Source organism: Podarcis erhardii (genome assembly GCF_964252035.2).
Source record: "Podarcis erhardii genome assembly, chromosome: 11".
Lineage (NCBI taxonomy): Eukaryota > Metazoa > Chordata > Lepidosauria > Squamata > Lacertidae > Podarcis > Podarcis erhardii.
In genome coordinates, this window is record NC_138501.1 from 8,940,722 (window position 1) to 8,965,012 (window position 24,291).

The 24,291-nt window shown below is 45.6% G+C and overlaps 2 protein-coding genes across 8 annotated transcripts in view; both read right to left on the reverse strand.

Annotated features, from left to right (window-relative positions):
- Positions 1-540, reverse strand: part of CDC14B (cell division cycle 14B) — a 52,207-nt gene extending 51,667 nt beyond the window's left edge. For all 7 annotated transcript variants that reach the window (XR_014161350.1, XR_014161351.1, XM_081881015.1 and 4 more), the window contains exon 1: positions 333-540. Coding sequence is in view for 5 of the 7 variants with exons in the window: in XM_081881015.1 (XP_081737141.1) it covers positions 333-525 (193 nt within the window). In the remaining 2 variants the exon portion in view is untranslated. The remainder of the gene's footprint in view (positions 1-332) is intronic.
- Positions 541-5,780: 5,240 nt separating this feature from the next.
- Positions 5,781-15,369, reverse strand: PRXL2C (peroxiredoxin like 2C). Its single transcript, XM_081881097.1, has 6 exons — positions 15,163-15,369; positions 14,201-14,269; positions 12,525-12,578; positions 10,637-10,742; positions 8,490-8,621; positions 5,781-6,302 (listed from the first exon to the last, which is right to left on the reverse strand). Exons 1-6 carry the CDS (start codon positions 15,352-15,354, stop codon positions 6,175-6,177), a joined length of 681 nt encoding a protein of 226 aa, XP_081737223.1. The 5' UTR covers positions 15,355-15,369; the 3' UTR covers positions 5,781-6,174.
- Between the last annotated feature and the right edge of the window lie 8,922 nt (positions 15,370-24,291).

The window sequence follows — 24,291 nt, forward strand, 5'->3', positions numbered from 1 at the left end:
TTGCATTCGGAGGCAAACAACAACAACAACAACAATAACAACACCGCGATTATTGAGAGGGGATCGGGAGCTTCCTCGCGGGCCAGATTTTCAATCCCAAGGGATCGCGGGGAGCGCGCAACGTTTGGAAGCGCGAAGGAAGCCCGGGCATTGTTTCCCCGGCGCGCGCGGACGCAAAGGGCAGCTTGCGGAGAAATCCGCGCCGCCAAGTAACGCGGAAGGCTGATTTCCAAGCCAGGGCGGCGGATCTGCGAGTCCCGTCCCCCCCATCCATCCCAAACAGGCGCCCCATCCATCCCCACCGCCCTCCCGGATCCGCGCCCCCTCCCCACCTGTGATCTGCAGGTAGAGCTCTCTCCGGAGGGGCCGCGGCGCCGGCTCGTCCGCCTCCAGGACGGCGGGCAGCGTGGCCGAGCTGCGCGTCTTCTTGACGGCCGGCGGCGGCGGCGTGTCGGGCAGGCTGGCCGGGGCCGAGTTGCGCCGCCCGCCCGCCGCCGCCGCCGCCGCCGAGGTCTTCCGCTTCATGGCGGCGGAGGAGGAGGCGGCAGCGGCAGCGGCAGCGCGCCGGCGCTCATCCCCGCCGCTTACCCCCCTCGCGGGGCTCACGCAGCCCAGCGGGAGCAGCGGGCGGCGGGCGGCGGGACGCGGCGGCCACAGGCGCCGCCCCGCTCGGCTCCCAACCGGCCGCGGGCCGCTGCTGCTGCTGCTGCTGCTGCCGCCGCTCCCGCCTCATTCGGGCACTCCCTCCGCCCGCCCGGCGCTCATTGGGCCGGGAGGCGTGACGCCATAATCCCCCAGGCTCGGCCCCGGTGATGTCATAGTGAAAGTCGCCTGAGCACCAGCGTCTGGTCGGGGGACGGGGGGGGGGGTCAAGGCGACAAAGGTCTCGACATTCCTCTTTTTCTGTCCACGCATTCGTATAGAATAGGGGTCAGCAAACTTTCATTTTTTTCCAAAAAATGTTTATTGGTTTTCACAACATTATAAACAAACACATAAGACACGCAAACATAAATCATAGCCTTATTGAAAATCACATTACTAAGTGAAAACAAAATAAAAAAATTCCTTCCAGTAGCACCTTAAAGACCAACTGAGTTAGTTCTAGGTATGAGCTTTCGTGTGCATGCACACTTCTTCAGATACACTGAAACAGAAGTCACCGGACCTTTCTATATAGTGAGAAGGTGGGGAGGGGTATTACTCAGAAGGGTGGTGGGAATGGGTGATTGGCAGATAGCTGCGATGAGCCTGTTGACGACTCTTAACGACTGCAATAGGTCTAACAGGAAAAAGCAAGGGGTGAGAAGGTGAAAAATGGCTTTGTCATGTATAATGAGATAAGAATCCAATCAAAACAAAACAAATTCCTTCCAGTAGCACCTTAAAGACCAACTAAGTCAGTTCTTGGTATGAGCTTTCGTGTGCATGCACACTTCTTCAGATGGAAGGAATTTGTTTTGTTTTGACTATGGCAGACCAACACGGCTACCTATCTGTAAGAATCCAATGTCTTTGTTCAAACCAGGTCTCTCCATAGTTTTAAGTTTGGTGATAAGTTGCAATTCAGCAGCTTCTCTTTCCAGTCTATTTCTGAAATTCCTTTGTAAATTCCTTGTTCCTCTATTACAAAGGAATTTCAGAAATAGACTGGAAAGAGAAGCTGCTGAATTGCAACTTATCACCAAACTTAAAACTATGGAGAGACCTGGTTTGAACAAAGACATTGGATTCTTATCTCATTATACATGACAAAGCCATTTTTCACCTTCTCACCCCTTGCTTTTTCCTGTTAGACCTATTGCAGTCCTTAAGAGTCGTCAACAGGCTCATCGCAGCTATCTGCCAATCACCCATTCCCACCACCCTTCTGAGTAATACCCCTCCCCACCTTCTCACTATATAGAAAGGTCCGGTGACTTCTGTTTCAGTGTATCTGAAGAAGTGTGCATGCACACGAAAGCTCATACCTAGAACTAACTCAGTTGGTCTTTAAGGTGCTACTGGAAGGAATTTTTTTATTTTGTTTTGACCATGGCAGACCAACACGGCTACCTATCTGTAACTATTACTAAGTGACTTCCTCGCTTCCCCTTGGGTGAATTTCATGGCATATCCTTTTAACAGTTTTCCAAATCACAGTTCTTATAAAATTTAACTTGAACATGAACATCCTTAGATCTTCACATTATGAAATTAAACATATTAATTCAACATTTAACATAAATAAAACCCTAAGCCAAATAAGTATCTGCAAGCTCTTTTCAATTAATTTAACTTAACATATTTAACTAAGTAATCATTAAATTTAATCCACTCTTCCTGATACTCCTCCTCCTTCCGGTTGCAGACTCTTCTGGTTAGATCGGCTAGCTCCGAAAAATCCATCATCTTCATCTGCCATTCTTCTATTGTTGGTAATTCTTGGGTTTTCCACTTTTTAGCTAACAAAATTCGAGCAGCAGTTGTGGCATACAAAAATAATTTAACATCTTTCTTGGGCAATTCCAAAGCTGTTATTCCAAGAAGAAAGACCTCCAGTTTCTTTATAAATGTATATTTCAACATTTTTTTTCAATTCATTATAAATCGTTTCCCCCTTTTTCAGCACGGGGCCGGTCCACTGTCCCTCAGACCTTGTGGGGGGCAGGACTGTATTTTGAAAAAAGAAGAACAAATTCCTATGCCCCACAAATAACCCAGAGATGCGTTTTAAATAAAAGCACACATTCTACTCATGTAAAAACAAGCTGATTCCTGGACCATCCGCCAGCCAGATTTAGAAGGCAATTGGGCCCGATCTGGCCCCTGGGCCTTAGTTTGCCTACCCATGGTATAGAAAGCTATTGGCTGGTGTCCTGGCAGCCAAAGAAATCATATATAATTGTAGAGTTGGAAGGGTTCTCCACCCCACAAGGGTCATCCAATCCAAACCCCTGCAATGCAGGAATCTCTAGAAATTAACACGTGAGGAGTGTGCTGTTGCCCTCAGGTGCCTGGAAGCATGCCTCATAATTTCCATGGCGTTCATGTCACAAACAAGGCATCAGTCTGAATTGTTCGTAGCTCACCCTCCATTCCTCCTATTCATAAGCACATCAACATATAATGCTTACTTTCTCTGCTCTCTTTTAGGATATGTCTGCCATCTGCTGGATATTAAAATGCTATGTTTTCATCTCATTTTCAAGCATCAGAGTTTAAAAATTCAAGCATAAATGCTGCAAGGATAACTATGCTTGTTACAGCAAAAATAAAAATGAAAAGCAGTCTTGTGGCATCTTTAAGGAACCGAGCAAACTTCATCAGATGCCTAAAAGGCCCTCATGGGTACACTGAAAGCAATGAAGACATAAAAAATGGGGCCAACCAGTCTTAATGTGGAGTCACTCATTTTCTGGAATTTCTATGCAAAATTCAAGCAGTGTGTTTTTGTGCCCATCCACAACAGCTGCATCTGGTGACTCCACAATCACCCTAGCTTAGCCAGGAAGAAAGTATTATACCAATTATGTTGCTTTAGGCGCCGTTATTGGTGCCAGATTACCCTGTGGCTTTTGCTGCAATGGACTTAACAAAGCAGCACCTCTGGAACAGAGGAAGCAGCCTTAGACCAAAGGAGGCTGTTGGTCCATACAGCTCTGCTGCGTTGGGTGACCAGCAACATCTCTCTGGGAGTTCAGATAGGAGTTTTTCCTTCCAGCCCTACTTGATGCATGGATTGAACCTGGAGGCTTTATCATACAAACATGTGCTCTGCCACTGTGCTATATCCTGTGCATAACTGCAATCATTTGAGTTTGCAGAGAAATGTCAGACATTTAACCCTATTGTTTACGTTTTTTAAGGACCCATGTACCTACGGGACCGCCTCTCCTGGTATGCCCCACGGAGGACCTTAAGGTCCACAAATGACAACATTTTGGAGGTCCCAGGTCGCAAGGCAGTTAGATTGGTCTCAACTAGGGCCAGGGCCTTTTTGATACTGGCCCCGACTTGGTGGAACGCTCTGTCACAAGAGACTAGGGCCCGGCAGGACTTAACATCTTTCCGCAGGGCCTGCAGGACAGAGCTGTTCCACCTGGCCTATGGTTTGGACTCAGTCTGACCCTTACGTTTCCCTCCCCTTAAGATTTTGGTTTTGATTTATGGGCTACTCTTAAAATGAGGCTGCATTTTAAATTGCATTTTAACTTGTATTTTAAATTGTTTTTTTCCCCCTTTTCCTATTATGTTTTTACTGTAATTTTACTGGTGTTAGCCACCCTGAGCCTGGCTCTGGCTGGGGAGGGCGGGGTATAAATAAAATTTATTATTATTATCTGCAGCAAGGTATGTGGTGTTTGTGATACACATCAATAGATGTGCGTACGTGTGCATTTGTGTGTTTCTCTCTCTCTCTCTCTCTCACACACACACACTCACTCATCTGGCATCTACAAGTTGGTTGCACTGTTAGATGACCAACTCCAGGAGGAAACATAACCCTGACAATTATCCTGGACCTGTCAGTGGTTTTTGATGTCATTGACCATGGCCTATTTCTGGATCAGAAATATACGTCTGCAGACATTTTGCTCCAGTGGATCCATTCCTGTTAGGCTGGATCTATGAGTGAGTGGGTTAATTATACAGATAAACCACTACCTGACTTTTAGAAGACATCTGAAGGCAGCCCTGTTCAGGGAAGTTTTTAATGTTTGATGTTATATTGCATGGGTAGGCAAACCAAGGCCCGGGGGCCGGATGCGCCCCAATCGCCTTCTCAATCCGGCTCACGGACGTTCCGGGAATCAGCGTGTTTTTACATGAGTAGAATGTGTCCTTTTATTTAAAATGCATCTCTGAGTTATTGGTGGGGTCTGCCTGGTGTTTTTACATGAGTAGAATGTGTGCTTTTATTTAAAATGCATTTTTGGGTTATTTGTGGGGCATAGGAATTCGTTCATTTCCCCTCCCAAAAAAATATAGCCCAGCCCCCCACAAGGTCTGAGGGACAGTGGACCGGCCCCCTGCTGAAAACGTTTGCTGACCCCTGTGTGTATTGTATTTTAATTTGTTGGAAGCCGCCCAGTGTGTATAAATCATAAATCATATTATTATTATTATCCTTTTCTACAGGTAGCAACATTCACTTTACTGTATTGCTGTATGGGTGCTCCATTTTCACTTCATGTAAAGTAGTGAGAGAGGGCACTGCCTTATTGTTGCACGTGACTGATAGCAATGTAAATAGAAGGAGAAATGCTATTTAATATGTAGTGCAAAATCAGGCCTCAGGTCTCAATGAGCACCCCTCTCAAATAAAAACTGAATAACAAGATTTATTCCACACATGGCATGCATATTTTGTGCTATCCTTCCTCGTATTTTCCATGGTGAATCCACACATTATTTTGTATTGAACGTTCTGGGGACCAAATCGGGCAAAAGGTATGCTTACGTGGAGTACAATATTTGATATTACAGGTTTTCCTATCCGCCCCCCAATGCAGAAGTTTTAACTCAAGGTTTGGAAGTAATTCCCTACATAGTTCTGAGGGACAGGACACAAAATTACTTTTCTTTGCACATTTCAGTTCCTCACAGCCTATCAGGTGGTATTCAATTAAGTTTTATTCAGAGCAGACAAATTAATTCATTTCTTAGAATTTACTCTGAATAAAACTTAGCTGTCTACTACCCATTGAGTCCATGTCAATATTCTTGAAGAGGACTGCAGAGTCTCCACCACTGGGTCCAAATCATAACCATTTTGTATTGACTCATCAAAGAAGCTGTTTTACAGACAGTAAAAATTTACATTTTTATTTAATCTGTAGAAAAATATGTGCTTTTATTAAGTCATTGTGAGACAGGGGTTCAGAAGACAGAACTCACTAATAATAATAAAGGCTGTGAAGGAATAAAACCTATACACTGTATGCCAAGTATATTTTTATGCAAGTTTAAACATCACTTTTTTTGTTGTTATACACATCACAACTTAACTTTGTGTTCAATGAAACAATAAAGTGTGAAGTCCATTTTTACCCACCGGAAACTATTCAGTAGCCAGGAATCTTCCAATGTTATAGCAACCTAACCCAAAATTATTTGCTGAACACACTGTTGACATGTATCGTTTACATGGATGTACTCGCCCCATGGATTTTTTTTCTTCTTTTGACAAAGTCACACATCAATAATTGGAGATCTGTTGGTGAAGTTTACTGCTTGAACTCCAGCAAGTTGCAAAACAGTGTTAATGGGAAGATGGTCCAACCTGTTCTGGTCAAGGTGCACATGGTGGATTTCATTCCCTGGGGGGTTAAAAAAAACAAGCCTGTTACTGCCTATCTACAAAATATTGCTACCAATATTCACAATCACCTATTGTCAGGGAACTGCCATCGGAAAGGCAGGTGGTGGAAGGGGTCACGGAGGCTAGAAGAGACTCGGCAGCAGAGGAGGGAACCAGCAGGGGGAGAGAGGGAGCTCCAAGGGAAGGGGAGTCGGAGGGATGGCTCAGGGAGACTTCCAGCGAAAACAGTGGGGAAGTTTCAGGACCTCCTATAGGTACACCCACCCCTCGCCGGAAACTGTCGCGCCGAGAATCCCGAAGACGCGTTTCCGTTAAGGAGCTTTTATGTTGGAAGAGATTCCGCAAACGCCCACTGTCGGATTCTGCCAGCGATTGAGGGAGTCATGTTTAAGGGGCTCCGCTTTAGACAGAGCTTTGATAACCAGGCCCAAGCTCTGAGGGACTAAGCTTTACGCACAAGCAGCTCATCATCCCATCACACCTATCTTTTCAGCCAAAGCGGTCTGGTGCCTTGGGTGTCGGATATGGGAGCTGGTTGTTCATATTCTCAGAGCCGTCTTTCCCATATGGCTTAGTGGTTCGTTGCGCCAGGGCGCCAGCCTCTAGGGGCGCCCTGGCGAGTGGGGGAGCTGTGCGGCTTTGCCGGTGGCCTCCCCTTTCCCTCCTGCATGCCTGCCAGCTGCGCCCCGTCAAACATATGGCTGGCGGGTGTGCAGCTTGCCTCCCAAGCCTCTGCAGGGATTGCTCTCTCGCAGCGGCATGGGGGAGAGTTGCACAACCCCCCCATGGCTGGCAGTGTGCAGCTTCGCCCCCCTTCCCCACTATCCGTGGTAATTTGGGGGCGCTGAGTGGATATTTGCACCCCAGCACCGCATCTGCGAAAGATGGCCCTGCATATTCTATATCAGCTATGGATATTTTTTTGGGGGGGGGGATACTTTCCAGATGACAAAACACCCCATTTACTGATTACTGTACTCCAATTATGTTGCAGGGGAAGAGAAATTGAGATTAAGTGTTGCTACATCATCACAATGACCGTCATATACAGTGGTACCTCGGGTTAAGAACTTAATTCGTTCTGGAGGTCTGTTCTTAACCTGAAACTGTTCTTAACCTGAAGCACCATTTTAGCTAATGGGGCCTCCCGCTGCTGCCGGAGCACGATTTCTGTTCTCATCCTGAAGCAAAGTTCTTAACCTGAGGTACTATTTCTGGGTTAGTGGAGTCTGTAACCTAAAGCGTCTGTAACCCGAGGTACCACTGTATGTGGTCAAACTAGGAGCAGAGGGGAGAAACCAGAAAATTTCCAAACACCACAAAACACTCCCCTCCCCCCCGTAACCACAGAAACACCACCAAAGCCCACTAGTCAGGCACTGTGCTGTTGATGACACCCACATGCCACCCACTCACAACGATGAACTTGCAGCAATGTAGGCATGTCCCCAGCACAACTCCCTGTACCACAAAACAGGAGGTTTTCTCCCACTGCCGCATGTTCAAATCTCCCCCAGCTGGAGAGCTCGGTTGGTTCGAGCGTAGGGCTGATTAATGCTAAGCTTGCAGGTTTGATCCATGCAAGAGACAGCTGTATATTCCTGCACTGTGGGGGTTTGGACTTCCAACTATCTAGCATCATTTATTGAGCGTAGCACATTAAGGGAAGGAGAGGTCACACAACAAAATACAGTGGTACCTCAGGTTACATACGCTTCAGGTTACAGACTCCGCTAACCCAGAAACAGTGCTTCAGGTTAAGAACTTTGCTTCAGGATGAGAACAGAAATTGTGCTCCGGGGGCGCGGCGGCAGCAGGAGGCCCCATTAGCTAAAGTCTTCAGGTTAAGAACGGACCTCCGGAACGAATTAAGTACTTAACGCAAGGTACCACTGTAACCACATAGGACCAGGGCCAAGTCAGAAAAAAGACCCATTAATGTCATTGATAGTGGGGAAGTGGGGAGGGCACAGATTGGCTGCTCTCCCTCCACCCATTAAATCCATGCTATCCAGTGGTAGCATGTTTATCTGCTAAGTTCCTTAAGTGTGTGCATGTGTGAGATCTCAATGGTATGAAGAAAGGGAGGCAAGGGCTCGGCCACTTTTCACCAGTATATCCAGGAGCACAAATGCATCATGTAAGCATAACCGAGCCAAAGGTTAATTTTAAGAAACAGCCTTACCTGGACCTAAAATCAAAGTGCCCCCCTGCTGAGCTGGATCTCCTTGAAAATCAAATGCAGGGCTCGTCATTGCTCTCCACATGCTCTTGATGCTTCCTGACAGCAGGTTGGATTTTACATGAGGACTTTGCACTGAAATGATATGATGATATAGAAGAGAAAGCGTACTTTGCATGAGAAATTAAGTTTGCTCTGCAGATCTTGCAAGCATACCTGGCTACATCTATGCATGGTTTTGTGTAAGTCAGTCAGTTGGAATTAATAATAATAATAATTTATTATTTATACCCCACCCATTCTGGGCGGCTTCCAACAAAATATTAAAATACAGTAATCCATCAAACATTAAAAGCTTCCCTACATAGGGCTGCCTTCAGATGTCTTCTAAAAGTCTGGTAGTTGTTGTTGTTTTCTAAATGTGCTTAGGAGAGAGCAAGCCATTTGACTATCCAATAAGAAAACAGAAGTGATTGGACTGAGGAGGAAAAGCAGAAATTTCTCTACTCATAAACCAACAACAACCACAACAACAATGGGCTTTTGCTTCTAAGGCCAGCTACCTTCCCAGCCAAGCCTAACAATGCAAACCCGTGTTTGTGTTTACTCTGAAGTCCCAATGGGACTTACTTCCTTTAAAAAAAAAATATATATTAACAGACCAATCCAATCACATTAATTCCAAATTACAGAGCCAAATTTTAAATTTTTGTTGGGGGTACCCATATTTCAAGTTCCGAAAGGGATCCAATCATCTTGTTGCTGCTGCTTTAATGTCCACAATTCTGTCCAAATGATGTTCACAATTCTATCCAATCCTTTCTTGTTGTTTTCCACATCTCTTCTTGTTATTTTCATATATTTTTTACTTCCTAATTGTTTAGGATTGCAGCCTTCCTCTCTTGTTCAGTTTTCAAGTAGGGTGACTTATGCGAGACTAGGAATCTAACGCAGACTGTTAGAAAAAGTAGTTAAGTAAATTGTTTCTCTGTAAACCCTACAGTCCCAATCATTCATAGGGGAGCGAATCCAGATGCAAGGTTATCGCAAAGCATTGCAGCTATGAAGGGTCATTCTGCATATATTTAAGACTGTATTTTTTCCATTCAGTTGTCATTTAAGTCCAAGCTTAAAACACACACGCCCTCTACACACATGTTGATATATAATCCATCAACAGAGGATCACACTGCTTTTATGCTTTCCCCCTTACCTGGGTTGTGCAGCAGCACCCATGAGGTGTCAGCAAGATCCACGAGATGTCACTGAAATCTCTTGGGAGATTTCAGTAAGATTTTGCGATTGCACTGAGCTCTCATGAGAAACCAGTGCTGCTGCTCCAGGGGAGGCGGGGGGTCGGTCGGTCAGGGTGCTGCCTTCATGGCCTTCCACCACCTGAGGCAACTGCCTCAGCCCCTCATGGCTGGGTTGGCCCCAAATCCACACCATATAGTTAAAGCACATTTATACTACCTTAACAGTGATCTGGGAGCTGTAGTTTACTTACCACGGAGCCACAAACTACAGTTCCCAGGATTTTGGGGGGGAAGCCATGTACTTTAAATATGGTGTCATGTGGAGGCGGTTGGAGGATGGATGGTGGCTAAAGGATTGAGGTTGAATCCTGACAAGACAGAAGTACTGTTTTTGTGGGATGGGGCAGGCAGGTGTGGAGGACTCCCTGGTCCTGAATGGGGTAACTGTGCCCCTGCAGGACCAGGTGTGCAGTCTGGGAGTTATTTTGGACTCACAGCTGTCCATGGAGGCGCAGGTCAATTCTGTGCCCAGGGCAGCCGTCTACCAGCTCCATCTGGTACGCAGGCTGAGACCCTACCTGCCCGCGGACTGTCTCGCCAGAATGGTGCATGCTCTAGTTATCTCCCACTTGGACTATTGCAATGCGCTCTATGTGGGGCTACCTTTGAAGGTGACCCGGAAACTAAAACTAATCCAGAATGCGGCAGCTAGACTGGTGACTGGGACCTGATCAAATACTGGGTATAATCCTTAGTTATTCATTGCCATAAGTGATAAACCAGTTGTATGTTTTTCTGTGAGTATGAGAGGGAAATTGCTTGTGATCTATAGTTCCTTACGTGACTACTTTTTGTGCTGTGGCCTCTGTGTTTACAGTTGGTACCACAGCTTACCTGTTGTAGCGGATGCTTCACCCCTTTTCATCCCAAGCGTCCTGTAGATTTCCCTTCCAGGATCCACATACATTTCATGAGAATAACCTGTCAAAGTGCAAAACGGCTACAAGAAACATGTAAATATCAAAATAATGCATTGGAAAGCTGCCCAGAGTGGCTGGGGCAACCCAGGCAGATGAGCGGGGTAGAATAATAAAAATTATTATTACTACTTGGAAAACGAGGGACACGGGTGGTGCTGTGGGTTAAACCACAGAGCCTAGGATTTGCCGATCAGAAGGTCAGCGGTTCGAATCCCCGCGACGGGGTGATGTTGCTCGGTCCCTGCTCCTGCCAACCTAGCAGTTTGAAAGCACGTCAATGTGCAAGTAGATAAATAGGTACCGCTCCGGCGAGAAGGTAAACGGCATTTCCATGTGCTGCTCTGGTTCGCCAGAAGCGGCTTAGTCATGCTGGCCACATGACCCGGAAGCTGTACTCCGGCTCCCTCGGCTAATAAAGCAAGATGAGCACCGCAACCCCAGAGTCATCTGCGACTGGACCTAATGGTCAGGGGTCCCTTTACCTTTACTTGGAAAACGAAGGCTGCACATGTATGGGGGGGGGGGTCCCAGTCTCATTACATTCAATGGGACTTTCTCCCGCGTCAACATGTTTAAGATTATGTTGTATGGATGTAGGGCTAGGCATTGGAAATAACTGTCACTAAAATGAGTGGGACTCATTTCCAGGTCAGTGTATTTAGGAACGGAGAGTAATTCTGATTTTGAAAACCTTCAAGCTCCGCACTTAAAATGCAGCTATTCCTGTGGGCTTAGATGTGTGTATTCAAGGAAAGGTTCATCTTTGGTGGGACTCTACAGTGTTTCGCCTCAAGGACACTTAAAAATAAGTCCACTGGAAACCAACTGTCCTTATTCACGTGTATTTTAGTAATGATATATTAGACAAACAGAAGTGGTAGCATCCATGCTATACATTTAAAGCACACTTGTGCCAACAGTCTTGGTTTCCTCCCAAAGGATCCTGGGAACTGTAGTTTGTTAAGGGTACTGGGGGTTGATAGAACACCCCCAAAAACTATTATTCCTAGCACCCGTAACAAACTACAATTTCCATGATTCTTTGGAGGAAGTTGTGACTGTTCAAGTGACATAGAGCGCTTTTAAATTTATCATGCAGATATGAACATGGCTCATATAACTTTTCTTTTTATTTATTTAAGTGCAAACCTATACAGTGGTACCTCGGGTTAAGTACTTAATTGTTTCCAGAGGTCCGTTCTTAACCTGAAACTGTTCTTAACCTGAAGCACCACTTTAGCTAATGGGGCCTCCTGCTGCTGCCGCGCCACCACAGCACGATTTCTGTTCTCATCCTGAAGCAAAGTTCTTAACCCGAGGTACTATTTCTGAGTTAGCAGAGTCTGTAACCTGAAGTATCTGTAACCCGAGGTATACCACTGTATATAGTTACTTGGGAGTAAAGCCACCAAGACTTACTTCTTAGTAGATAGGCACGGGATGGCACTAATATTTATAAACTTTAAATCCCACCTCATTGCCCAATACTTGAAGGCAGTTTTCAATAACAAAATTTAAAAAATTAAATAATAATAGCGTAATATTGCAAAAGCAGCAAAAAAAAAAAAAAAAAAAAAAAAGTTCCACAGTTTTGGTGCCACCTGAAAAAAACAGCACTTCTCTGTGGTACCCTCTAAAGATGAGGGCACCTGGAGAAGGGCTTCTGATGCAGACCTTATTTCGATCTGCTCCCAGGTATAAATGATGCCAGTTACATCAGCCCCTACTTCACACTGGTTGTGAACAGAGAGGGAAATGCACAAAATATGCCAGTAGAATAACTCCGACTTACACGGACCTACCTTAATGTGATGGTGCGATGATTGTCCAATAACCACAAGTCTGACATTTGCATCCTAAATGGGGAAGGTGTCGGGGGAAACACACAAAAGTACATATAAATCTTTAAACTGCAGCTAGTACTTACAATATGATCATTGTGGCAAGATAATAAATGCTTAAGGTGGACTTCACAACAGCTATGCCATCAGAGACTCTCAAAATGAGATGATATGATGGCAATTTACAGTGATGATACAGTACAACGGTGCAAGAATCAGATAGGACGGCAGAAATGTTTTTGGATTGTGTAGCCAATTCTGGAATGTTATTCATTACAGCAGTGATTAGTTTTCTAGACTGGTTATTTGAACATAACCTTTTTAGTGCTGATTGGCACTATTTCTCTGTACATAGCTGTCAACGTTTCCCTTTTCTTAAGGGAAATTCCCTTATTCCAAATAGGATTCCTCGCAAGAAAAGGCAAAAGTTGAAAGTTGACAGCTATGTCTCTGTAACCCTGTACAGTGAAACCCTGTGCAGGATTCCTAAAGCATAGGCCTTTTCAGCTTTTTAAGGAATTTCCTCTTTACAGAAGAGGCTGGGGGCTGATGGTGGTCTACATATTTATCATTGGAGTTTCCTCTGAAACCTCACCTGTCTGTCTGTCTGTCTTTTTTATTCTGTTATTATTAATATAACAAATTAGTGCATACGTATTCTTGCAAACCAAGAAGGAATTACTGTTTGCGATACTGATTCTTTGGCTTCCAGGGTGTTCAGCTGATACTGAATATTTAAAAAGAATGACAGAAAGCATGGAGAACAAATTCATCAGTGCATGCATCATAAAGCACCATATTTTTCGATCTATAGGACACACCAGACGATAAGACACACCTAGTTTGGGGGGGAGGAAACAAGAAAAAAAAATCTGAATCCCAGAAGCCAGAACAGCAAGAGGGATCTGGCTTCTGGGATAGTCTCTTGCTGTTCTGGCTTCTGGGATAGCCGCTGAAGCCTCTCCCGGGCAGCGGGATGAAGGCTCCCCTTGGCCGGAAGAGGCTGCATGCGGGTAAGCTGCCCTCTGTCCCTTCCCCCCACTTCCCGCAAGAGCCGCACAAAGCCTCTGCAGTGCGGCTCTTGTCCTGCTGTCCTACGGAGGCTTCGTGGGGGCTATCCAAAAGCCAGAATAGCTAAAGGGAGCGCTGCGCAGTGCTCCCTCTAGCTGGTCTAGCTTTGCGCGAAGCCTCCGCAGGGCAAGGGGAGCCTGTGTCCTGCGGAGGCTTCTGGGACAGCTCGTGAAGCCTCCGGAGGGCAGCGGGATGAAGGCACCTCGCTGCCCTCCAGAGGCTTCACAGGCTGTCCCAGAAGCCAGAACAGCGAGACGGAGTGCTGCGCAGTGTGCCGTCTCGCTCTTCTAGCTTCTGGCTTAGCTGCGCAAAGCCTGAAGCTAGAACAGCAAGATGGGGCGCTGCGCAGCGCTCCCTCTCCCCATTGTGGCTTAGCCGCGCAGCCTGCATTTGCTCCATAAGATGCACACACATTTCCCCTTACGTTTAAGGAGGGGAAAAGTGAATCTTATAAAGCGAAAAATACAGTAATTGAAGATATATGTAAATACTGTACAGTAAAATTGCCCTATATTGGACTTCGAAATATAATACTTTTTTTTTTTTTTAAAAAAAAACTTACTTACTTGTAAAAATGTCTTGGGAATTTTGCCCAGATCTTCCACATATTCCTTACAGGCGTAACACAAGAAATGCTGAAAAGAGACGATGAGGAGTGTCAGAACAACTGTAATCAAAGAGTGTAGGTCTCAAAATGGGGGGGGGGGGATAGGTAAGTACGCTGAGGCTTAAATAGGATAGATCAGAAAGCCATCTATAGTAGAGTTGGAGGTCTGGAGTTCTGGATCCATCACACTGCTTTTAATGATTTCATACCTGTTCACTCAAAGGTCAGAGCATCAAAAAACTAAAAGGAAGAAAAATCTTCTTTTGAGGGGAGTGCTAAGAGATAAAAGATAATTGCATGCTTTCTGGGAGTTTTGTACACTGCCCATTATATTTTTTTCTTTTCTTTTCCAGAACAAAACCAGCAAGTCCTTTATTTACTAGGTGGAACGGCAGAAAACCTCAGGTGAGCGAATTAAAATTCCTTTAATTTGGCTACAGCCCTGTTGAAAAGTCCCACCCCTTCTTTAGAATTATTGTTTCAGTCATGCACAAACGTGTTGCGATTGGATCCATTACAACTCGGGTAGCGTGATCAAGATAAGATTCCTTTCCTCTTGGGGAAACCTTTAGTGATCAACCACTCGACTGCAGTATGTAGTAAGAGCGCAACGCTATTGAAGCGCAACGCTATTGAAGCGCGATCCTTGCCACGTGCCTACGAAGAAAACAAAAGCCCTCCTGAATTCAACAAGGATAAGTCCCAGGGAAATGGGGTGAAGAATGTCTGTCTAAAACGAATGTGCATCGGACGGCCCGGTTTCCTCCAAGGCCTCGGCTGCAATCCGGACCGCGATCGCAGCTTCCGATTTCCTGTTTGCAAGACGAAACGAAAGTCTTGCAAAAAAGCGCAAGGCTTTTTAAAAGTTCCCTTTAAAAACGAATCACTTTTTTGGGGGGTGGATCTCCCACCTCGGCTTACCCGCACAAACACCACGATCGCCTTCCGCTCCCGGTACAGGGATCCGAAGGAAACCGCTTTCCCGGCCGCGTCCACCACCAGGCGCCGGGCGGCGTCTTGCAGCTCCCTGGGCGCATCGGCGAGGGGGCGAACCCGGGCGCCCACTTGGCGCGTGACGGGCATCGGGGGCTCCGGGGCGCCCTGGCCCGCCATGCTGGGACCCCGGGCAGGGAGGCGGAGGGGGGAGGCCGGCCGGGGCCGAGAGCCTGAACTCCTTCCCTTGTTTTGGGCTGGGGAACTCCGCCCAGAGGAGGGAAGGGAAGGCGAGGGCAGCCGTCGGGGCGCCTCGCCATGTTCCCATCTGCGCCAAAACAGGCGCGCTGGCGAAGTTCTCTTGGCGCAAGAAATGGCTAGACCGTCATGTTAGGAGGTCCTGTGTGAGTGTCTGGAGGTGGTTGGAGGATGGATGGCAGCTAATGGATTGAGGTTGAATCCTGACAAGACAGTAGTACTGTTTTGGGGGGGCAGGAGGTGGGCAAGTGTGGAGGGCTCCCTGGTCCTGAATGGAGTGACTGTGCCCCTGAAGGACCAGGTGCGCAGCCTGGGAGTCCTTTTGGACTCACAGCTGTCCATGGAGGCACAGGTCAATTCTGTATCCAGGGCAGCTGTCTACCAACTCCACCTGGTACGCAGGCTGAGACCCTACCTGCCCGCGGACTGTCTCACCAGAGTGGAGCATGCTCTAGTTATCTCTCGCTTGGACTACTGCAATGTGCTCAACGTGGGGCTACCTTTGAAGGTGACCCGGAAACTGCAATTAATCCAGAATGCGGCAGCTAGACTGGAGACTGGGACTAGCCGCCGGGACCACATAATACCGGTCCTGAAGGATCTTCATTGGCTCCCAGTACGCTTCCAAGCACAAGTGTTGGTGCTGACCTTTACAGCCCTAAACGGCCTCGGTCCTGTATACCTGAAGGAGCGTCTCCACCCCCATCGTTCAGCCCGGAAACTGAGGTCCAGCGCCAAGGGCCTTCTGGTGGCTCCCTCGCTGTGAGAAGTGAGGTTACAGGGAACCAGGCAGAGGGCCTTCTCTGTAGTGGCACCTGCCCTGTGGAACGCCCTCCCAGCAGATGTCAAGGCAATAAACAACTATTTTACTTTTAAAAGACACCTGACGGCGGTCCTGTTTAGGGAAGTTTTTAATGTCTGACGCTGTATTGTTTTTGATATTTGGTTGGAAGCCGCCCAGAGTGGCTGGGGAGACCCAGTCAGATGGGCAGGGTATAAATAATAAATTATTATAATATATTATATTATATAGGATCCCTTTGGTGTTCCCCTCCTCGGTCTTCTCTGCGTGGAGAATGTGTGGCTTTTGCCCTGTAATAAAAAAATTAAGGTCTTCTATATATAATAAATGTTCAAAATGTACCAACCACCCCTCCTCACCTTCCCTCCCCTCCACCTCTTTCCCCCTTTTCTTCCAAATGTCTCAACAAATGAAACTGATCTGTAAAAAAATGTTACTTGGAGAAAAAAGAGAGAGAGAGAGATTGCACATACTTTTGTAAACCAAGGAAATCTTTAATAAAAATACATTTTTTAAAAAACCAAGTGCGTAAAGAAATGTATGTTGATGGGGAAAGTCTGAATAGAATACAATATATTTTTTAAAAATAGAAAAATGTATGGTACAGTATTAGTGGAAATTACTTGCAATAATGTGTCTATTAGGAAGAATTGCATACTTTTTAAATTTTTTTAAATGTACCAACCAAGCACATACATAGATGAGTGGACCACATGTTTGGAGCAGCACAGGAAGACTGCCCTGAAACCATTTTGAGTCCCAAACTGACCAAATTTTTTCTCTGCAAGGAAGGAGGGTGTGAGGGAGCCTTCCCATTGTCTCAGGAATTGAGTAATCACCAGCTTCCATCCTAAGACTCTGCAGGGATCGCTCTCCTCCCGCAGAAGCTTGGGAGGCAAGCTGCACGCCCGCCAGCCATATGGTTGATGGGGTACAGCTGGTGGGCGTGCAGGAGGTAAAGGGGAGGCCGCTGGCAAAGCTGCGCAGCTCCCCCACTCGCTGGGGCACCCCTGAGAGGTCGGGACCCTGGTCTGGTGCAACGTGCCAGTAAACCCAATGGGAAAGGCTGCTCTGGTGGTAAGGATAGCTTGACCAGAGTTACTCATGCTCTAGTAACCTCCAATCTGGATTGCTGTAATGTGCTCTAGATGGTGGATATCCTTGAAGGGATGCGGGCGGCGCTGTTGTCTAAACCATGGAGCCTCTTGGGCTTGCCGATTGGAAGGTCAGCGGTTTGAATCCCCATGACGGGGTGAGCTCCCGTTGCTCTGTCCCAGCTCCTGCCAACCTAGCAGTTCAAAAGCACACCAGCACAAGTAGATAAATAGGTACTGCTGCGGCAGGAAGGTAAACAGCCTTTCTGTGTGCTCTGGTTTCCGTCACAGTGTTCAGTTGCGCCAGAAGCAGTTTAGTCATGTTGGCCATATGACCCGGAAAACTGTCTGTGGACAAACACCGCTCCCTCGGCCAGAAAGAGAGATGCAACCCCATTGTTGCCTTTAACTGGGCTTAACCGTCCAGGGGCCCTTGACCTTTTTTTTACCAATAAGGGTATAAAGCCATCCTGCATACAGACCACCATATACAGATGAAGCAACTAGCACACAAGGGTGACTCCTAAGCCAGTCTGGATTCCGCCCCATTGTAGTGTACACTTCATGAATGTAGGAAGCTGCCTTTGGTCCATGTGATTCAATATTTCCTACACTGGCTGGCAGCAGCTCTCCAGGATTTGAGGCAGGGGGCATTTCAAGCCCCACCTGAACATGGCAGGGATTGAACCTGGAACATTCTGTGAGCAAAGCAGATTCTCTTACCTTCATGAGTGCATCAGTACATTTCTCCCAAGATTTATGGCCCTAAGACCTCCCAGGTCGATGAGTTTGGCCGAGCACCCCAGTAACTTCATACCGAATACTACGGCCTGCCACCTCTGCTCACTTAACTTGCCAACCACATCCACTCACCCCACTGCCACTCCACCTCCCTTTACACCTTGCCCAAGGCCCCCCTCCGCCCCAGTTCACCCAAACCTCCCCACCTTTCGCAGCTCAGGTGGAATCTAGACACATATAAAAAACGCTGTGAAAACGATTTTTTAAAAAAGGTTTTGAAAAATATAGTGAATTTGCCATAAGCTCACCATCGCCATCTAGTGTCACATTGGTATAATGCACTTAAAACACACTTGTATAACCAGTTAAAAAGGCAGTGGTGAGGTGACGGCAACAGCTAGGGGTGAGGGGAGACTTGCCTGGGCTGTCCACCTGCTATGCTCCGGCATGCACACTCAGCCACCAGTGTGGAGATGAATGAGCGCAAATATAGTGTAGAGAAAAATCCTCTTACTCGTGATGAATTAAGATTCAGTGCTCATTCTGGCCAGTTTCTTTAGGGAGGGAGAAATAACATTTTTTCCCTTCTTCACTCCAGAAGCAAAATTTCTCTGTTTGGGCCTTGCTGGATCTGCAATCTCATCTAACTCTGATAAGAGTTACTCTGAAACATGACCTCCATGACCAGAAGAATATTATCTAGAAATGGGCATTCCCACCCCGAAATTGCTGCATTTTATTATCCTGCTTTCCTTCCCTGTCGTCAAGGAGACTTGGAGTCCTGCTTGCTAGGTGCGGCATACACATTCCTGAATTTTTTTAGTAAGACCTGGATTGGGCCTCTGGAGATCTTATCCAATACTCTTGTTTAAAAGGGTGCTGCAAAATGATAATGTCAAAAAGATATGGGGCAATTTAGGGTAAACTTTATCAGTGAAAGGCACCCTTTGAGCTCTGCAGTGAACACTAAAGAGAGCAAGTACAGCCAAATGAAGGCGAAATACTGTGCTTTAAAAATAGCGCTATTCCAAACCATGTGAATAAAATTAACTTAAATAAAACAAAAGAGTACAATAATTAAGCTCAGCTGACTCGGATGAATGTTTGGCGGTATCCGGATGCCTCAAACAAATTGCATTAGAGATAAGATTATTTGCTTAGAGGGAAATCCATTTAAATGATCCATATTTGAAGCATCTACTTGGAATGCACAAAATCCCACTATATCTTGCCCTTTCTAATTGGCTTCAGGAAATAAACCTACACACATCAGCAAACATGGCTCAGTCACTTCTTACAAGGGGCTTGCGCAGTGTTGGAACGATTTCCTAACCCCTCTAGTTTAAAGCATCGTTAACTATTCTGTGATATCTTAACGTGTGTGAAGCTAGGAAACTTTCTTCTCAACTGGTAATGAGTATTTGAACTGATAAAGATTCTTGTCATGGTCAGAACATAAATTAACTGTCTACTTTGGGGCAAAACTTAGGAGATATGAGATCTATGATAAGATGTGAAGGTGTAGTTCACAAACTATATACACAGACTAAATAACAACAACAACAACAACAATAATAATATTTATTTATACCCCGCCCTCCCTGGCCAGAGCGGGGCTCAGGGCGGCTAAAATCAATAAAATTTCAGTAAAAACATAATAAGAAAAAAAGAAAAAGAAAAAACAATTTAAAATACAGGTTAAAATGCAATTTAAAATGCAGCCTCATTTTAAAAGTCAAAACCATAAGGGGAGGGAAACGTAAGGGTCACTATATACAAACTATATACACAAACTCTTTGTTTATGTGTGTGTGTGTGTGGTGATGAGCTGTAGATACAAATCTACATGTGAATTTCTAAGAATCGGGGATTCTAACAACTTCATCTAGAAGTTTGAGGACGTGGAGTCTTTTGTGTTTTTGCTATTAAAAAAAAACCATTGAGAGTCAAAAATCTTTGCAATTGTACATCAAGCCCCATTGTACTATGCAAGTGAAATTCTCTTAATCTAGCCCATCTAGTTTGCTGAATGCACATAACCCACAACTTTGTCGCATGCATACAGTGACATAGATGAGCGTGCATGCTTAAGACATGTTGAACTATGAACAATTTTCACAGTTTTTCCTACACATACAGGTTTTTTGTGTGCAGCAAACTGATTATTTATTTTTTCATTATAATATTTCCTATCTGCACTTCATCATAAGATCCCTGGGCAGGTTGCAATGATATAATATACAGTTGTGAAATGGATAATACCGTGGATGTTCAAAACTTAGAAGTTGTAAATATAAAATTAATGGATCTTGCCAGAGTAAGAGAAGGGAGGCAGCCTTAAAATTGCTTTGTGGGAAAGTGGAGTATGTATTAGAGCAACATACAGAAAATGCAAAATTATACATACTTTTAGAGATGTTATGAGTCACTTCAGTAGCTATGTGTTCTGTTCAGGTAAACAGTATCGTTTGATTTTTTTTGTTATTCTCAGAATCACTTTTGTTTACTGTACGCATTTTTATATCATCCATGTATCTCTTCTTTGTTATTGTAATTACGTTTCCACTGGTTTGTACTTTGATTGATAATAAAAAAACTATGGTAAGAAAGCAAGTTACAATTTTATATTTGTGTGTGTGTAAACTGATTAAGCCAGAACAGGAAAGTATAAATTCAGCAAACAGGTGGATCCCGCAGAACAAAGTGCCTTAACTGTTACTGGCTAGGCTAAAGAGGTGCATTTCTGGTATATGACAAAAGCTATACAATGAAAATGTTAAGAGTTCCACAATCTAAAGGCTGCTACAGAGAAAGTTCACCTTTACAGTGGTACCTCAGGTTAAGTACTTAATTCGTTCCAGAGGTCCGTTCTTAACCTGAAACTGTTCTTAACCTGAAGCACCACTTTAGCTAATGGGGCCTCCTGCTGCTGCTGCGCCCCCGGAGCACAATTTCTGTTCTCATCCTGAAGCAAAGTTCTTAACCTGAAGCACTATTTCTGGGTTAGCGGAGTCTGTAACCTGAAGCGTATGTAACCTGAAGCGTATGTAACCAGAGGTACCACTGTACTCACACTGCTCAGTCTCCTCTGTTTATCTTAACACCTGAGAGGAATCATAGCGATGGAGGCAGTCTTTCGGATTTTGGGGACCTACCGGTAAATCGTTAGAGCTTTAAACACAGGAGAATGCTTGAAGTTATCCTGAAGCTCAATAAGGGATATTTTTTTTCCTAGTGTGTCCAAGATCTCACTGGATCCCCCCCCCATTTCCCCTCTCCAATTTGGTTCTATTTTTTTAAAAAAATTGTTTATCTGCTGCAAATCCTCAGCATGAGCTTGACTAAAACCTAAACCAATTAGCAAAACAGTTGTGACAAGAAACACACACACACACAATGACAATTATAGATGCATAGTCTAATCAGAAGTAAACTCAACTGAATTCACTAGGGCTTACTCCCAGGTAAATGCCTTTGTAGCTCTTAATTCCTGGAGGCACAGGCCGCAATTGTCATAAAAATGATGGGCACTTTCATAATGCGATCAGATTTTGTGCCAATTATTTTCGACGAATGGCTGGAGGACATGCAAAACATTCCGTGTGGAAATGCAACTTTACAGATTGGCCACTTGGTGTCAGAGATGTATTACACATTTGCTGCTCATGTGCTATGACACAGGGCTTCTAAAATCAGACATGCTGTCTATTGTAACAACGGCTCTCCCATTTACTTGTGAGATGGTTCTTGCCAGCGCAGTGCCTTATCCTTTTTATTCTGATTTCCATCCTCTCTGACATGCACTGCATGCCTCATCAGTTTCCATTTCTCCCTCACCTTCCATTTTTTTAAATCCTTATATCCCCGAATGCTAACACAATACTAACTATGCAGCTGACTGAAAGGTATCTGACACCAAATGTTAATAAAAGATGTACTTGCTTCCCCTGAGGATGTTCTGTGTGCTCATAATTAGGCCTGTTTTGAGGGAAAACATTCATCAAAAAAGCTTTCAAATGGAAAAGGTGGTTTCTGCTGAAATGGTAAATCCCATCATGAAAAGATTGCTTTTGACTTCGTGTCCCATTTGGCAAAATTAAAACTTCTGGTCAGTAAACTGAAGGGAAACTTTTTTTTAAAAAAAAAAGTTTCAATTTCTTCACTAAGTTGAATAGTTTTTCAGATTTTGATGGAAACTGAGTTTTAAAATGGATCTTGACCATCTTCCCTGGTGCAGAGTTCTGGAGTGCTCAAAAGCTTGCAAGCCAATTTGTGACATTTTCATTAACCTAATAAAGACATTGCTCCAAAATGGATTTCAGAATGTTTTAATTGCATTTTTAAAATAAACTTCTAAATTGCTTAATACTATATTTAATACAATGTCTAGTACTATGTTAAGCATTTTAACTTTTTGATTGTTTGTTCTAGCTGTTTCACCTTTTTAATTTGTGTGGGGTTTTTTTGTAGTTTATTTTATTTATTGATTTATTGAATTTATATACCTCCCTATACCCGGGGGTCTCAAGGCGGTTCACAGAATAAAATGAATATATAAAATCACAAAATACATAATAAAAATAAAAGTAACAACAACCCAATAACAGCCCTGTTGTAAACAAAATCTGCCCTTCTTCCCTTATGAGGTATCGAAGAGCCTGTGCAGAGTCCTTAAGTGGGTTCCCTATCGGTAGGAGAAAATAACAGAGGCCAACCAGAGAATATTGAGAAGCAAAGCAGATAGTAAGCCTGATCTTGATTAAAGCTGTTGCAACAGGGTGCTCCCTTCAAATGCAGGAGGACAGAGGAGGACCCAGAACAAAAGTGTGCCTGCCCTTATATAGACATTTTAAATTGCCCGCCCTGCAGTCCAAGATGACCCCCAGAAACATCATACATACATCAAAGGAGGGCCCAAGACCACCCCACATATACATTATACCTACATCATAGAAAAGGCGGTCCACAACAGAAATCTGAGTTCGTTGTTTATCTCCTGTCTGGCAGGTTACCTGTTAATAGTCACTTGATTGGATTTCCTGGGGAGCCTGGCCGGTCTTTTGTAATGATAAATACTTAGTTCCGGAGCCAGGTCACAGGCTCACCCTATTCATACACAGACATACCCTTAAGACAGGGTTTGTGAACAAAAAGACAACGGGGAGTCTTTTCCATTTTCCTTCGACCTTGCAGAGAAATATCTGAGGTCAATTTGGGAGGGACAAAATGGTTTCAGGACTTTTTCTGTGGGGTTACTTTCTTTGGGGGACCCCAAAGTTGTTGACCTTTCTAAGGAAAGGCTGCTCCCGCCCTTGCACTGCCGCCTCGTGCTGCTCGCATGCGGCCGGACATCAGTTCTCGCAGTGGGATCATGGTTTGGGGCTGGGCAGCCGGGCGCGATGGGGTGGCACGGGAGGCAGGTGGGGGTCTCGTCCAGGCAGGAACAGGCAAAGTGAGCTGGGCTGTCCGCATTGCCGCAGCAGAGAAGTGCGCTTACTCAGTCGCAGTCTCGTCGTCCTTGCTTGGGGAGGAAGGGAGGGGAGGGGAGAGCGTGACTGGGAGGGGATTGGGTAGGGGAAGGAAACGTGGTTCGTGTGAAGGCGTGCAGAGGTGGTGGGGGCAGCGGGAGGAGGCATGGCAGTGGAGAAGCAGGGGAAGGAGGGAGGGCCGCCGGGGGCAGCAGTTGCAGCGTGTAGCATCGAGCACGTGTCTGATGGCCTGGGAATCTGATTCAGAGGCTGAACCTGAGGAATCCCAGCCTGCACAGGAGTCCCCGCCTCCAGGGCTTGAATCTGAAGGGCCCGCACCTGTGCCGGATCCTCAGGAACAGACACCAGATGAATCTGCTCTGGCTCCGGAGGTGATGGAGGACCCATTGCCTGCAGGTGCTCCACTCTCAGCCCCGTCAGGGGAAGCTGAGGTTGCCTCTGGGTCCGGTAACCCTCCAGCCTCTCCTGAGCTGCAGAGGCTCAGGGCAGAGAGGTGGAGGGAACTAAGTTTTCTCAGGAAGAGTGCTCACCTCCAGGCCAGGAGAGGCGAATCACCTGTGGGCCGGGACCGCCCTAGGCCTCAGAGGAGATAAAGGCCAGTCAGCCCAGTCCAAGGTTGCGGGAGCAACATTGCTGGTAACCTGTTCCTGCTGACACCCTGACCCACTCTCCTGAGTTCCTGACCATGGCGGACTCCTTGCTTTGGACCTTGCTTCGCTCCTGACGGACAGCC

Excerpts from the sequence above, each read along its gene's own strand:
- PRXL2C (XM_081881097.1), bottom strand. The coding sequence starts at position 15,354 with ATGGCGGGCCAGGGCGCCCCGGAGCCCCCGATGCCCGTCACGCGCCAA. Across the intron at positions 12,579-14,200 it reads TTCCCAAGACATTTTTACAA|GATGCAAATGTCAGACTTGT; the intron begins GTAAGTAAGTTT and ends TTCCCCATTTAG. Across the intron at positions 10,743-12,524 it reads CATCGCACCATCACATTAAG|CCGTTTTGCACTTTGACAGG; the intron begins GTAGGTCCGTGT and ends TGTTTCTTGTAG.